We start from the raw sequence: 15,812 nt of genomic DNA, 5'->3' as shown, positions 1-15,812 counted from the left end.
ATTGAACTTTGTAGTAAAATTATGAGGTCAGTTTTAAAATAAAGTTGATATGTACATATTCATAAATGCCTGTAACATTCTTATGTGGAAATTATGAAAACTATACAATCATTGGTTTGATCTAGATTGTCACGTACATTCCTGGTTTTCCATGTGAATTTGAACATTTGTTATGAGAAGTGAGTATGTGTCATTTTAGAAGTCCAGGTACTTTCAAAGATGGACTTTCACATGCATTTAAAATATTTCCCTAAGTATTAGAAAACCACATTTCATTTTTCTCCCATTTTGGGGAGGAGGGGTTGATATGACTATTTTCCTCAGGAAAGCATTTTTCAGTGAGATTTGAGTAACTACTTCAGTGGGTTTTTTATAACTAATATTAGAAATTCTCTTTTCAAATTAGTTTTTCTCTTTTTTGTGTTTAGCCAATTCCTGTAATTAAGAGATACTTAGTTATAATTAATGATGTAAGAACTACTAAAGTGTCTTTCTCTACCTTTCTCTTAGAATTGATTTCTGTGTGTACATTTATCATTGTACCCCATTTTGGTTGTTTTTTTTTTTTTGATTTTTGGTGTCTGTTCATTGACCATTTTATATTTTGGAGAGGATAGGGATTAGGTGAATTGTGTATATGGTGATGATCCCACCTTGGTCCTGATTGAGTGTTCCCTCTCTTTTATCAGTGCTTACTTTTCCACACCAGTTAGCACACCATGTACAAGGTAGAACTGCGCAGGCCCTAAGATGTATATTCTGCTTGTCAGAATCCATTGAACTTTGTGGAACTTTTATTTGATAATATTTTATTCTTTAACTGCAAGGAAGATTGTGATGAAACTATTTTAAATTATTTTAAATTCTAAGTTAGTTTCCATTATTAGGTTTAAGCAGAGAATTTTGTGAGTTTCTTTGTAATAATTTGAGAGCGATGGAGAGAAATTAAATTTCCTACCCACCGACTGACTCCACAAATGCCTGCAGCAGGTCAGAAATGAGCCAGGTCAAGGCCAGGAACTCAGTCTTGGTTCCCGTGAGTAGCAAGGACCTAAATCTTAAGGCATCACCTGTTTTCTCATGGAATAGGAACCAATGTCAGGATTAGAACCGAGGCACTCTAGTGTGGTATGTAGATGTCCCACCTGGTAGCTTAATTACTGCATCAGGTGCCTACCTCCAAATGGAAAGTCCTGCAACGCAGAAGGCTTTGAATTAAATGATAAGGAAGTGCTTTTTATAGGAAAGTCATGAATCATAAAATATTATAGGTTTAATGTTAATCTCCATTTGGGTAAATGTAAGTATCCTGTGAATTAGGAGATTTTAATTGGCTATTTTTCCTCTCTCATCTGTATTTAACTGTAATAAATTTAACAGATCTAAAGTTGAATATCTGAAGTGCCTGTAGTGTCAGTGTTGCAGATAGTATTTTCAAATTTGTTTTATTTCTTGTTTGCTGTCTTTCTGGTTTATTTTGGACTAATCTCATTTCACTTTCTATCCAGTAAGCCTATAGCACTTTGAGTTTGTCTTTCACTCAATAGTACTTAGAAATTGTTGATAGCCAGTATCTCTTAAGTAAGAATAGCCTTGGGAAATTTGGGATCCTCATTTAATTCTTGAATGAGACAGTTTGGTAAGGACATTGTCATTCACTTGACTAAAGTGAAATTAGTAACTGTCAAGACATTACCTATAGTAGAGAATTAATTTTTCATTGCAATGTCAGGACAGTTTAGCCCAGAGGATGTCTGAGAAGAAGTCTTATTATTTTGGTTGTGTCAAATCCAAGAGTAAAACTTGAAATTTCCACTGAGTAGCTATTACATTGTACCCATCATTATTTGTAATGTTTCAGTGCACGAGGCTTAAATCCCTTGGAAGAATTCTGTCCCATCCAATCATGTCTTAGGCGTGTGTCTCCAAGAGGTTTTATACCAGAAAAACACAACAAATAAGTGCCAAATAAATGAGTGACCTGAAGAGTGGCAGCAGGTGGAGGATTGGCAATTATTGTTAAAGAAAGATTTGTGGAAGTGGTGTTTTTTAGTCAAATAAGGATGCATCCTCAGTATTTCCTGCCTAAAACCCAACTTGAAATCTGTTTAACTTTTGATGTTTAGAAACTTCATCTCTCTTCCAGTTTTCCTTAATTCTTCATTTCTAAGTTATTGTGGCTGAGATTTTAGTTTCCAATGTCATTTATACTTCCTCATCAGAACTGTGTTCAGGAGCTGCATTTCAGAGGAGAGCTTAAACAGCAGCCATTTTCAAAAGATGGTACGAATTTAAGGGGCTAATTTGAACCATATTACAAAGCTGGAATTTACCGAATTTTAAGCATAATTATGAAATCCAGTCCAAGTAAATTCAAATGATTTTATATTATCCGTTATTGTCTATTTCAGCTAGCCAAATGTTCTAAGTGCTATATTTTTAAATGCTCAAGAAATGAGATGCAATTATTTTAAAATTTTTGTTGGCATTCTAGAACCAGAGAAGAGATTTTGATCTAGATATTAGGAAGAAAAAAAAGAATGTGAAGGGATTGATGAGAGAATACCAGTTGATACCACTTTAGGAATATATCTAAAGTCTGAAATGAGGAAAAACTTATGTAAGAAAGTGGAAGACAGAAAACCAAGAAAAACTTTGGAGAAAAGTAGAAGCCATCTATTGGGGGCAGAAAATAGTGAATATAATTTTGCATTATGAAAATTTTGGTTGTAAATTTGAATACAAAGATAAAAATTTCTTTCCCTTAGCTTCCTGGAGATGGCAGTAGAACACATGCAGAGGTTAGAGCCAGATTTAGAACTTAGGTGTTTAGATGGGACAGTGTTATCAAAGAAAATCCACCTGAGTATATACTTCTAAATAAACTTTTCAGAATAGTATATATTTTACTTATTCAACCTGAATACACTCTGAATAGATGATTTCTCAGATCTTTAGTATCTTCCTGTTGCAAAGATGCCATCCATTGGCATTGATGTTAATGCTCACTGGTTGAATGAAAATGAGTGCTCAGAGCATGAGTCTGAGACAGTGTGACTAAGGACCCACAGGAACCAAAATCTAACCACTTTTATCTCCTAAGAATTTTTTTTTTTTGCTTGCTTGTTTGTTTCTTTTACAATTATTGCTTCCCAGAATGTAGCTTTGAACTGTTGGGCAGTTTTGTAAGACAGCCTCTGTTCTAAGGATCCTAGTACATTCCCTGACAGAAATGGTATGTATGCATGTATGAGGAGATACTGGTTCTGGGTGGGGCTGGCAGTGGCTGTGCGAGATTTCTTATCTGTTTCCCTCTTACCTGTATCTGCCAAGGATATATTCATTCTCTCTCTCTCTCTCTCTCTTTTTTTTTAAGACTTACTTATTTGTAATGGAAAGGCAGGTATACAGAGAGGAGGAGAGACAGACAGAGGAAGATCTTCCATCTTACGGTTCACTCCCCAAGCAATCGCCAACGCCTAGAGCTGAGCAATCCGAAGCCAAGATCCTCTTCCAGGTCTCCCAGGGTCTGAAGGCTTTGGCCATCCTCAACTGCTTTCGCAGGCCACAGGCAGGGAGCTGGATGGGAAATGGGGCCTCTGGGATTAGAATTGGCGCCCATATGGGATCCCGGTACGTTCAAGGCAAGGACTTTAGCCACTATACCATCGCACTGGGCTCAAGGATTCTCTTTATGAGACTGAAATGTATTTTTTTGTCTGAATCTGTTCCAATTGAAAGAGTGAAGAAATGGTTATGCTGTATAGGCAAATATGTTTTGTGTTAATGGTAAATTAATGGCTCTTTGAATGCATATTCTTGCATTCCAGCAATCTCCAGTTTATGTGCTCCCAAAGGTAGAATATCAAGGTTGTTATGGAGTTGAAGCTTTGACTGAAAGTGAACTTTGTCGCTTATGGACTGAAAGTTTATTGCATTCAAACAGCTCATTTTACGTTGGTAAGTTGCATAAAAGTCTTTGTTCTTTTTAATTCCCTTGTACACTCATACTTTTTATAAGAGATTCAATTGTAAACGTTTTCATTCTATACTTTTTAAATTTTGTGATTATGTTAATGTTTTCACCTAGTTGTGTTTTCTGAAAGAACTGTTTGTTTTTACATATGTATGTGTGTTTCTAAAATTGTGGCATGGTCTGCAGCGGTTTGATTGGCATTTGCTGGATTTATGCACGATTAGTATACCACACATGACAGATTTTTTTGTTGTTGATTTTTTTATTTCAAACATCTCAGTCCCTCCCATTTCATGCTTCTCTCTTCAGACTCTTCTTCCTGTGATCTCTCAGTGCATTATCGTTAAGTTCTCTTGATTTGCTGCTACTTTATAATTTACTGTTCTTCCATCCATCCCTTTTCCAATTATAAGTAAGTAATTTTAAAGTCAGTATCTAAGGAAACCATGTCCTCATAGTGCTTAGCACAGTGGCTGGTATATGAGAAGATTATTTGCTTGAAATGTTTTTATCCTTTTGGATAATCAGGCAATTTTTTGTTTTTACATTTTTTGAGAATGTTAATAATAAGATAATTAGCTCAGTCCTTCTACTTAACTATCAAAGGAAGTGGATGGCTAATGGTACTGCTTGAATCCCCCACCCTGCCTCCCGCATGCTACACACTGCCCACAGTGGTTTGCAGTAGTTTTGATAATCAGAATTTTTCACATTTTTCCAAAAGATCTCACATTAATGGTTATCATGTAAACTGTTTGGAAGCCATTGCCAACACATCCATTTTAGGTAGGGCAGAGTAAAAATTTTTTAATAAACTATTTTAAAATACTGATAAAGAATGGAAATTCATGATTAAAACACTGAAAGTTTAAGCTTTTTAATGGGTAATTAAGAAGTTTAATGGGTCAAGCTCCCATGCTGTTAAATATTCTTTTTTGGCCCATAATTGAAACTTTATTGAAAAACTGATATCAAAATAGGAAATAACTGTCGGGGTCCCTTGGCCAGCAAGTCAAACCCAGACACTCGTTGTCTTTGTGGAACCTTTATTGTAGAGATGACACAGCAAAACCAGTGCGCAGCGGCTGCACAGTGGCCACCATGCAGCCACCGCGCAGCCGCCACATCGCGAGGCACGCAGCAGCTACATCTTGGCAAGGCGCACTCTCTCCCTCTCTCTCTCTCCCTCTCTCTGGCTCCCTTATATTGGGTAACTTGGCCAATCAGCGTAAAGGTCACCTCTGCACGCAGTAGGCAGGCCAATCCTCACACAGATCATGCGCTATCCATGTGCCATCCACGCACCCCTGGGCCAATCACAGCAGACTTCCTGAAACTTGTTTTTCTACCACAGCAGGAAGCAGCAGTTCAGCGTCCATCCTTCTAGGGTGTGGGCTGCAGGCTTCCTACAGCTCCCCACAAATAACTTGTATATCTTTTTAAAAAAATCAGACAAAATTCCATTATTCTAGTTTCACCCGTGAGAAAACAAAAATGCAAAAGTTGTGAGGGTCACTAGTGTTTTTCTAAAGGGACAGCCTTGTGTAAGTCAGACCCTTCCATCCGGAGGCTGGCACAGCCTGGTTAAACAACCTATACCGTGTACCACTGTCAGAGCGTGGCTGAACACTGTGCTGATCATGGAGCAACCTGGACATTTTGCTCACCTAAAATAGGAGTTGGGGCTTTGAATTGGCTTCCTTTTTTTGTCTCTTTCCCTCCTCCAAGGAGGGGGTGTAGTAAGTCTGTAGCCAAGGCACGTTGGAGACCTGGCGTGCCTAGGTGGCTCTGCTGTTCTTAAAATTCCTGCATGACGATTGCACTGTGTGCTGGCCATCCTCACTCATTCCTGTCCACCTTGGAGCCGTTCGTCTAGTATGGGGAGATGGTATCTTCGGTCTAGGTGAAACTGGTGAAAAATGTATATATTATTACACTGTTTTAAATGATCATTTGTTTTTTATTTCAGTGAAGGATGTATATGCAGTGTACATTACTGCCATCAATCTTCACTTCATTAAGCCTTTCCAGTGGTTTTCCTGAGTGTCCTTCTTTATTAAAGAGGACTGTAACAACATTAAAAAAAAATATATATATATATATATATACACACACACACACACAGTTGCTTTTAAAAGCCCCATTACATGCTGTACTAAATATATCTAAGACTTCATATTAAGGTACTTCTGGCCCCACGTTGTAACGTTGAAAGTACGAAGGACATGATGTGGGAAGCTGGTACGAGTACTGCAGGAGTACTGTGATTCGCTACAACAGAGATGGTGCTTGCTTTCTACCGTGAGAGTGCAAGAAGGCAGCAGACACTGTTCTAACTGCTGCTGATAGCATTGAAGAAAAAAAACTAGTTCTCGGCATTTTAATGTTTTAAATCGTAGTGTCCTAAATAGATAGTTTGATATTTTCCACTTCCCTTCTATTTACAATGGGAATATTTATAATGTTTTGACAGAAGGTGTAAAGGAGCAGAGCAATGATGATTTTTCTCATCAGTTATTCACTTTCCAAGTTTCTTTCTTATGATCATTTGTGTGGTCTGTATACATCCAGAGTGCTGTCTGTATGAACTGGATGTGTGTTTGCATGTGTCGAAAGGCTCTGTACTGCACAAAGCACTGCTTACCAACTTTGATGCATTTGAAACAGATTTGTGAAGTGCCCTGAAGTACACAGATTGCTTCTGTCCAAGGCCAGAGGCTGGGAAGCTTTGCCCTCCCCAGTGTTGCTCAGCTTCCCGGAGCACTGAGGAGATGAACTTCTCAAGCATGTGTCTTAATCCCTTCAGGCCCACAGGTTAGAACGCTGCAGCGTGCAAAGTTGTGATCCTCTCAGAGAGGTGGGCGCCCAGAGCATTCACTAAGATATTTTCACTGTAGTTATGTTTGATATACCGTATTTGGTGTATTACAGTAGTATACCTGCTTTCATTGCATTAATCTTTATAAAGAGAAAGTCTGTGAGTTTCCTGAAAGAAGTATTTAGTGAAAAGCCAAATATTTTTATTGCATGTAATGTTTCTTTTTATAGTTATTAAGCCATTAACATGTGTCTTTGTTATTAGAAATGTCATTGTATAATGAGTGTTAGAAATGCAGAGGTGAAATCAGAGCTTGGCATCAGAAATTACGAGTAGGAGTGGGAACTAATGGATTTGCTGTCTAGGAAGGAAGCCTTCTAGTAAAAATGCTTCTAATTAAATTTCTTTGAGCATTATGCAAATGAAAGGGTGCTGAATATTAAAATGGAATGCTAAACTATGCACATACTTTATTGTCCCAGTGATTGACATCAGCTTCCTAGATAATTTGATTAAATAATGGGCATTTCAAATGAAATAAAAGAACAGAAACAGTATTATTTTCAGCATCAACTGCTTGAACCATGCTACAACAGCATGGTATTTACGGTGAAGTGATTGTATAACATGTAACTCAGGTTTATTTTTCATATCACTCTTTTTTGGCTAATTACACAACTTCAGTGTTGTGTCTCAACCTGTTTTAGAACATGCCTGATGCTTTTTTAAAAATGCATGTTATCAGGAGAATCAAGATGGTGGAATAGAGTAAAGACACATTTAAACAGACTGAGAAACTTCAACCAGTGTAATGCAGAGAGGGCACATTCCAAGAACTAGGAGAGGACAAAACAACAGCAGGGGGATACTTAGAGACTGACAGACACAGGAAAGTGGTAGACACAATGGTGAGGTGTTGCAGACAGATATCCCAGCAGCATTTTTCAAGTGGTGATCCAAATTGCACTGGCAGCCATAACTACATCAGCAACCATGTAGGAAGGGACTTTGACCAGGATGCAGAAGGTGAACCCAGATGAAGAACTGCCCGTCATTCTGGTCTGTTTGATTTGACCAGGAGCAGAGACAGAGCAGCAGATCCCAAATGCACAGTGCAGGAACAGGGTGGGTTTCACAACCCAGTCCGCCCCCTAGAGCTGTATTGGTCCTAATTTTGTTTAAGGAGGCAAGGGCTATGGTCAGTACTGCTCATTCAGTGAGCTGGAAGTGAATTCATTTTTGGCTCAGCAAACTGCAACAATGTGGCATCCTGCAGGCTGCACCCAAGATAGGTCTGGGTGGCTATCAGACCTGATGACCAGCAGATCAAGAACTCTAGTAGTGGCACATTAGGTGCAATTTCTTACAGTGTGGCAAAGAATTAAGACTGCAGGGGATGACAGTGAGCTGCAAATGCGCTGAGCTTGGTGAGAACTCACCGAGCTCATTGCATTGCACTGATCCCACAGGAAAATACCGACTATGAAATTGTACTGCTCAAAATAGGTCTATATAGCCCTCAGACCTAACAGCCAGCAGGTTCTGACAAAATCGGTACCACTAACAACATAGCTATATAAGACACCTGGTGTCTCCCTAATCCTGGGACCTACTCCAACTGGAAGTGGAAGAAACATTGTACAAACAGTGGTGCAGCCTCAGCCTGATATCACTGGAGGTGGAGATTGGTGAGCTGGGAACTGGGGCTGTGGAGACCGTGGTAGAAATCTAACATAAGAACCCAGACCTGGAAACTTGCTGGAGGGAGTGGCAGAACTGACTGCAAACAAAGAGCCCTATACCAACTGCAATAAGTAAAATTGAACTGTAGATCTGTGGGTGTTACAGAGCTTAGAAACCTGCCCCCAGGGAGAAGAATCTGATAACCACAAGTACAATGACAAAGAGCAAAAGAAGGAACAGAGGCACAGTGAATATTACTGAAGACTCCCCTGTGAAAGAGCAAAACCCTTTGCCAACCTCAGAGTTCACTGAGGAAGACATTAAGAAAATGGGGGAATACAGAATTCAAAACACTTGTTATGGGCCCAGCACAATAGCCCAGCAGCTAAAGTCCTCGCCTTGAAGGCACCGGGTTCCCATATGGGCGCCGGTTCTAATCCTGGCAGGAACAGGAATACAGGAAGATCTTCCGTCTGATGATTCACTCTCCAAGTGAGCGCAACTGCCAGTGCTACATCAATCTGAAGCCAGGCGCCAGGAACTTCTCCTTGGTCTACCATGTGGGTGCAGGGTCCCAAAGCTTTGGGCCGTCCTTAACTGCTTTCCCAGGATATCTTCAGGGAAATGTAAGGGAAGAGGGGCTACCAAGATTAGAATTGGTGCCCATATTGGATCCCAGCTCATACAAGGTGGGGACTTCAGCAACAAGGCTGCTGCACAGGCTAAAAGTCCTTCCTTGCATGCACCAGGATCCCTTATGGGTGTTGGTTCATGTTCCGGCTGCTTCACTTCCCATCCAGCTCTCTGCTTGCGGCCTGGGAAAGCAGTTGAGGACAGCCCAAAGCTTTGGGACCCTGCACCCATGCCAATCTGGCTTCAAATTGGTTCAGGTCCTGCCATTGTGGCCACTTGGGGAGTGGACCATTGGAGGATGATCTTTCTGTCTCTCCTCTCTGTACATCTGCCTTTTCAATAATAATAATAATAATAAATAAATATTTTTTAATAAAATGGGAAACTTTGGCTCCGCGGCGTGGCCTAGCCGCTAAAGTCCTTGTCTTGAACACGCCAGGATCCCGAATGGGCGCCGCTTCTAAACCCGGCAGCTCCACTTCCCATCCAGCTCCCTGCTTGTGGCCTGGGCAAGCAGTTGAGGACGGACCAAAGCTTTGGGACCCTGCTCCCGCATGGGAGACCCAGAAGAGGCTGCTGGTTCCCAGCTTCGGATTGGCTCAGTACCGGCCGTTGCACTCACTTGGGGATCTTTAAAAAAAAATAAAATGGGAAACTTTTTGGTGTACTTTCATTCAAATAATGAGATTTTTGTATCTAAGTTTTTGTTACAAACTACTTATATCTTAGAGATGTGTGAAGGTTTTTAAAAATTCATGGAAAAAAATGGAATTAAAAAATAATTTTATTTTGGTACAAAGAAATTGAAATCCAGGCACAGATTTGTTTTCTGTGCTACATGTTTTCTGAAAATGTTTTGAGCTTCTCATTTGGAATTAGAAAAGTCAATATTTGAACAGTTACTAAATTGTAGGCTTAGAGATAATTTTATCTTTGTAGTCAGGTATAAATGTTCAGGTAATTTAGAATGAATATGTATTTCCTTTTTAATCTGCATTTAAAATTATTTTTAAATATACTTACTATTACTTGTCAACTTGCTAAAATATATCTTCATTTTAGAATATAAACTTTCTTTAAAGTTACTAAAATTTTGTAAAAACATCTTTGAGGAGACAAGATGATTTGTTTTTTAAATGTTACTGTTGCTTGTTGCTAAAGTTTTGGTATTTTATTTTAGGACACATTGATGCATTTACTTCAAAGCTTTTCCTGCTAGAAGAAATTCCCTCAGAAGAATTAAAAGAAAAGCTATCAGCACTCAAGTAAGAAAGCTTACTTGTGGTAGGAATTGAAAAACTTCTCAATATAGTGGCTCATTTTTCCTTACTTCCAGATATTGGTTAATTTTAAATATTTTCAAGACTTTTGATTTTTATATATGGATACTTCCCTTATCAAATTTTGATCCATCCATGTTAATCATCTCCATCTCTAAATTAAATGTGATATCAGCCCTGTTTGATGGCATTGCACGCTGATCCTGTACTTGTGGCACCAGAGGGTGCTGGTTCTAGTCCTGGCTATTCCACTTCCAGTCCAGCTCACTTTTTACAAACTGGAAAAGTATCAGAGGATGGCCCAAGTCCTAGGCACCTGCGCCTGTGTGGGAGACCCAGAAAAAGCACCTGGTTCCCAGTTTCAGAACAACCTAGCTATGGCCATTACAGCCATTTTGGGAGTTAGTCAGCAGATGAAAGATCTCACTGTCTCCCTCTCTCTGTAAAACTGTGACTTTCACATGAAATAAATCTTTCCCCAACAATTGGTGTCAGTAGTAGCAGTACATTTGCCTGAGATGCAAGACTACAGCTAGAGAGTAGGTGTTGTCAGGAAGCACATGCTTAGGCAACAAGCTTCGGGCAGTCATAGCACTGACCTCTCACGCTGTGTATATTGATTTTGAGATAATAGTTTGTAAGTTTGCCCAAGCATTTTTATGTTTCTAAATGCGAAGGAAAATAACACATGAATATGACCTCATTTGTATCTCATAACTTGCTAAGAAAGACTGATGGTAATTTTCTCTCCATTTCGAGTTATGAAACTAAGATTTAGAGTGCATTTCCACAGAGCATTGGCCTGAGCTAGTCAAATTCTTGGTAGTTGATGTGTGATTCACCACTTAGGAAGAGAAATTGACCTGACATAAACTGTCTCCATAGTTCCAACTTTGGAGCTTGACACAGATTTTCACATTTCCCAGATTCAAACTTAAAACTTCTGCTTAAACTTCAGTACACTTGCTTATGTTAAAAGGATTGCTTCTCTTGAGCAGTAAGTTTGTTAGGTTTGTAACTAGAAAAGCTATTCTATGACCTGTCTACTGTTTGCCCCTTTCAGTGAAAACTATTCTGTAAGGAAAAAAAAAAAAAAGGAAAATGGAGAAGGAATGAGCTTAGGCTAAAAATACTAAAGAAATACAGTGAGTTCTTGTATCACACAAAGCCAAAACATTTTATGACTACAAAGGTAAATCAGGAAGTGGCAAGAATTAAATGTTTATTTAATATATAGGTAAATTTTAGTTCTCTTTGTTTTGCATTTTTCTCATCTGTTTAAATATTGAGGAAATCTCTAGAGAGCTGGAATTGTTTTTTGGTTTTAAGTTTGTTTTAAAATTTAGGATTAACACATAATACTTGCATATTTTTAAAGGTTGCAATGAAACCTTTTGATACGTAGGGACAGCTTAAACCCACCTTACCAGGAAGCCAGCCTGCCTGCTTTCTTCTCTTTGTGTCTGGAGTCGGCCCACTCCTCTCTTCCAGTTCTGCATACAGAATACAGTGCAACATCAGGACCAGAGCCACCCCCACTGTGGACGGCAAAACCCCAGGACCTGTGACAGTCCCCCTGCTGTGTTTCACTGCCCTCTGTCCATCTTCTGAGCTGAGTATGAGTTAACAGTAAGAATTTTGTGGATTAATTTTATATGAATGTTTTCTGTTTAATAGGATTTCAAGTTTACTTAACATTCTACAGCACATTCTGAAGAAATTAAGTAGGTAAGTATTTTTTTGGGCCTGTTACATTTATGTCTTTATTTTCTTTGATGAGATTTCTTAGATTCTTTGAGGATGTGCTGTTAGAGATAGATAGAAAATAGCCCAGGAATGTGTAAGGATTTTTTAAAGCAATTTTCCGGAATCTAACTTATTAAGTTTGTAGACAGACCCACATAGTAGAAATATGATTAATCTTTACTGGAAATACTATATTGTAGGAAAGAACTGCTGTTCTCCTTGGGCCCTTTGCTGCAGAGTGATGTGTAATCTCAGGAAAGCGCAGTATTCTGATCATATCCATTTAGCTCTTCATGGTGATATATTGAATCCCTTAGAGCTTTCTAAGGAGGAAGAGAAAATGTGGGTTTGAGGTTTGACTTGAGAGAAAGGCTCATGATTTAGGAGATGTCCTGTGAAGTTTGCCTGCCTGCATTTTTGCAGTTAAGTCCTATACTCCACATGTGGGCAGATTGCTTATCATCTCTGATTTGTTCATTTAGCTCTGACGGGATAATAATTAATATAATTCACCTTGAAAGTTATTGGGGATTTATTGAAAACATTAATGTGAGGTAGTATAGTTGCAGTTAGCTCATGATATTCATTAGTTGCTAGCTGCTATTACTGTCCTCATTGAGTCTCATGTTGATTTGTTATTATTTATCTGGCTGTTTCTGATACAACTGAGTATAGTGAACATGTTACATTTGACTTTGGTTTTTTCTTTAATATTTATTTTTATTGGAAAGTCAGATTTACAGAGAGAAAGAGAGACAGAAAGATCTTGCATCTGCTGGTTCACTCCCCAAATGGTTGCAGTGGCCAGAACTGAGCCAATCTGAAGCCAGGAACCTCCTCTGTGTCTCCCATGAGGGTGCAGGGTCCTCCCAGGCCACAGGCAGGGAGCTGGATGGGAACTGGAACAGTTGACTGGTACCTTTATCGAATCCCAGTGCTTACAAGGGGAGGATTAGCCAGTTGAGCCATGGGGTGGAGCGGTTTTCATTGACTTTATGTATCTATTGGCCTACTGTTATGTACAAAAAAAGGTACAATGTAACATGAATGAAAATACATAGTAATGCTTATTGGTATCTGTTGTCCATGCATTAGAAATTTTTTTCATTAATATTATTTTGAAAACTTACCCATTGACTTACATAATAGTTAAAAAAAATCAGATACACTAAACTTCGGAATAAATATTACTGACCTAAAAGGTATAGGCAGTTAAAAAGATTTCTTAAGTTTTGTATTATGATAAAAATACTTTTGTAAAGGTTTTGTTCTATTCCTATAATAGCTATATGCAGTTTTATGATAGGTCATGATTAAGAAAAAGTTGTTGCACTTGATGCCATGTGAGCCCACCATTGAGTTTCAGTGTGTGGATTTAGCTTGCAGGAGGGCTCCTACTTGTTGTCTCATGCTGCAGAGGATTCTTCACTCCTGATCTACAAGGCTTCTGATGGAACATTTACAAGGACAGCGTACAATTTGCATAAAACACATTGTGACCTCCCTGGTGTACCTTCCAGTCTGTCAGTTCCCTGGGTCCCGTTAGATCCCAATCTCCTGTTACCTTATCATATCCATCATGGAAGAATACCTTGTACCTTTCCACCGAAATCACTGGGCCCCACCACGCAAACAAAGGTGAGATCTTTGTTTTTGAAATTGTGTTCTATTCATTTTTTACTGTTATTATTTTTTTCACTGGTTGTTACAGCCTAATGTCCAGATTTACCATGTCGATTTCAGTTATATCCTTAGGAAGAATAGATAGAGTTGAATGCTCTGTCAAGTCCCATTTTGATGCTAGCAGAGCTTTTTGTAAGATTTGTAAATCAATTAAATACAATTCTGTCAGTTTGTTCAGTGGATGCATAAGTGAGACATCTGCCTAGTTACATCTCTGTGTTCCTATGAAATGCCAGGTTAAATGTGTTTTGGTGTATTTTATTTATGTGCATTTGATACCTGTTCATAAAACATTTGAAGCATTAAGCATTTTGTGGAATAATATTCCCAATCTATATTAAAAATTGATCAACAGGGTATAGAAAATAAAGCAGATATTACTAATTAGTGAATGAAATGCCTCATTAAAAACACAAATACAACATTAAGAACTAATTGTATTCTAAGTATTATATAGCTCAGTGTTTATTGAATTAGTGTTATTGTCATTATCGAATTAGCAATTTAATGGTATTTCTCTATCTGAAACTCTTTGTACAGGTCATTTGTATTATACACGAAATTCCAACTTTGATTGTAGGAAAGCTTTGTTCCCTACAAATGAATCTAACATTCAGAGAGCAAAAACTGGATCTCTTTTTTTCCCTGCTGCCAGAATTTTTTTTTGTTTTTTTTATTACGTTTTGTTTTGACTTTTTGATAGGCAGGGTTACGGAAAAAGGTAGAGACACATAGACACCATCTGTCTGCTAGTTCACTCCCCAGTTGGCTGCAACAGCTAGAGCTGAGCTGGGAATCTCCCACACAGGGGCAGGAGCCCAAGGACTTGAGCCATCCTTTGCTGATTTCGCAGGCCATGAGCAGGGAGCTGGATGGGAAGTAGAGCAGCCAGGACAGGAATCGGCATCCATATGGGATCCTGGCACCAACAGGAAAAAGGTTAGTTTGTGGAGCCACTACACCAGCACCCCAAATTCTTTCAAGGCAGAATTATTGTCTCTTTTGTAATTTGAGTACAGTTGCCCCACATCACCGATCACTTCTATGTCCTTTGAATGGTCAATTCTTTTCTGTGTTTTACTGAATTAATCTGTAATTGGTGTTGAAGTCTTTTTGAGAGATACCAGAATGCAGACACTGAGGATATTTTTGATAATTGTCCCGGCTTGAGTGGCTTATGTTTTGCAGGTCTCCCTTCTGAGACTGCTTTGCAGAGAATCCTGTGGAAATGAGAATTCCTTACTCATTTCTAGTTAACTGTGGTCAAGAAATCATGTGTTATATAGATAGGACAAGTAAAAGCATGGAGAAAGTTAATTTTTAAGCATTTTAAACTAATTAATATGTAGTTTGGGTTTTTTTTTTCCACTTTAGTTTTAATTAGACATATTGGGTTTATTTTTTGTTGTTCTTCTTCTTCTTTAAAGATTTATTTATTTTTTTTTTAAGATTTATTTTTATTATTTTTTTATTGGAAAGGCAGATATACAGAGAGGAGAGACAGAGAGGAAGATCTTCCATCCGATGATTCACTCCCCAAGTGAGCGCAACGGGCCGATACTATGCTGATCCGAAGCCAGGAGCCTCTTCCGGGTCTCCCACGCGAGTGCAGGGTCCCAAAGCTTTGGGCCGTCCTCTGCTGCTTTCCCAGGCCACAGGCAGGGAGCTGGAAGGGAAGCGGGGCTGCCGGGATTAGAACCGGTGCCCATATGGGATCCCGGGCGTGCAAGGCGAGGACCTTTAACCACTTGCGCCACCGCGCCGGGCCCAAGATTTATTTATTTTTATTGGAACGGCAAATTTATAGAGACAAAGATCTTCCATCCACTGACTCACTCCCTAAGTGACAACAATGGCCAAAGCTGAGCCAATCTGGAGCCAGGAGCCTCTTCTGGGTCTCCCATGCAGGAGCAGGGTCCCAAAGCTTTGGGCTGTCCTCCACTGCCTTTCCAGGATACTAGTAGGGAGCTGGATGGGAAGTGGAACAGCCAGG

The 15,812-nt window shown here is 39.1% G+C and overlaps 1 protein-coding gene across 2 annotated transcripts in view; it reads left to right on the top strand.

Moving 5' to 3' along the window:
* Nucleotides 1-15,812, top strand: part of ICE2 (interactor of little elongation complex ELL subunit 2) — a 39,173-nt gene that overhangs the window by 19,584 nt on the left and 3,777 nt on the right. For both annotated transcript variants that reach the window (XM_040969086.1, XM_040969087.1), the window contains 4 exons: nucleotides 3,831-3,960; nucleotides 10,291-10,375; nucleotides 12,068-12,118; nucleotides 13,516-13,774. In XM_040969086.1, coding sequence (XP_040825020.1) covers nucleotides 3,831-3,960; nucleotides 10,291-10,375; nucleotides 12,068-12,118; nucleotides 13,516-13,774 — 525 coding nt within the window. The remainder of the gene's footprint in view (nucleotides 1-3,830; nucleotides 3,961-10,290; nucleotides 10,376-12,067; nucleotides 12,119-13,515; nucleotides 13,775-15,812) is intronic.

The sequence above is a fragment of the Ochotona curzoniae genome, unplaced genomic scaffold (assembly GCF_017591425.1).
Source record: "Ochotona curzoniae isolate NIBS_2020 unplaced genomic scaffold, NIBS_Ocur_1.0 scaffold_4701, whole genome shotgun sequence".
Classification (NCBI taxonomy): domain Eukaryota; kingdom Metazoa; phylum Chordata; class Mammalia; order Lagomorpha; family Ochotonidae; genus Ochotona; species Ochotona curzoniae.
This window is presented reverse-complemented; position numbering and strand designations above follow the sequence as displayed.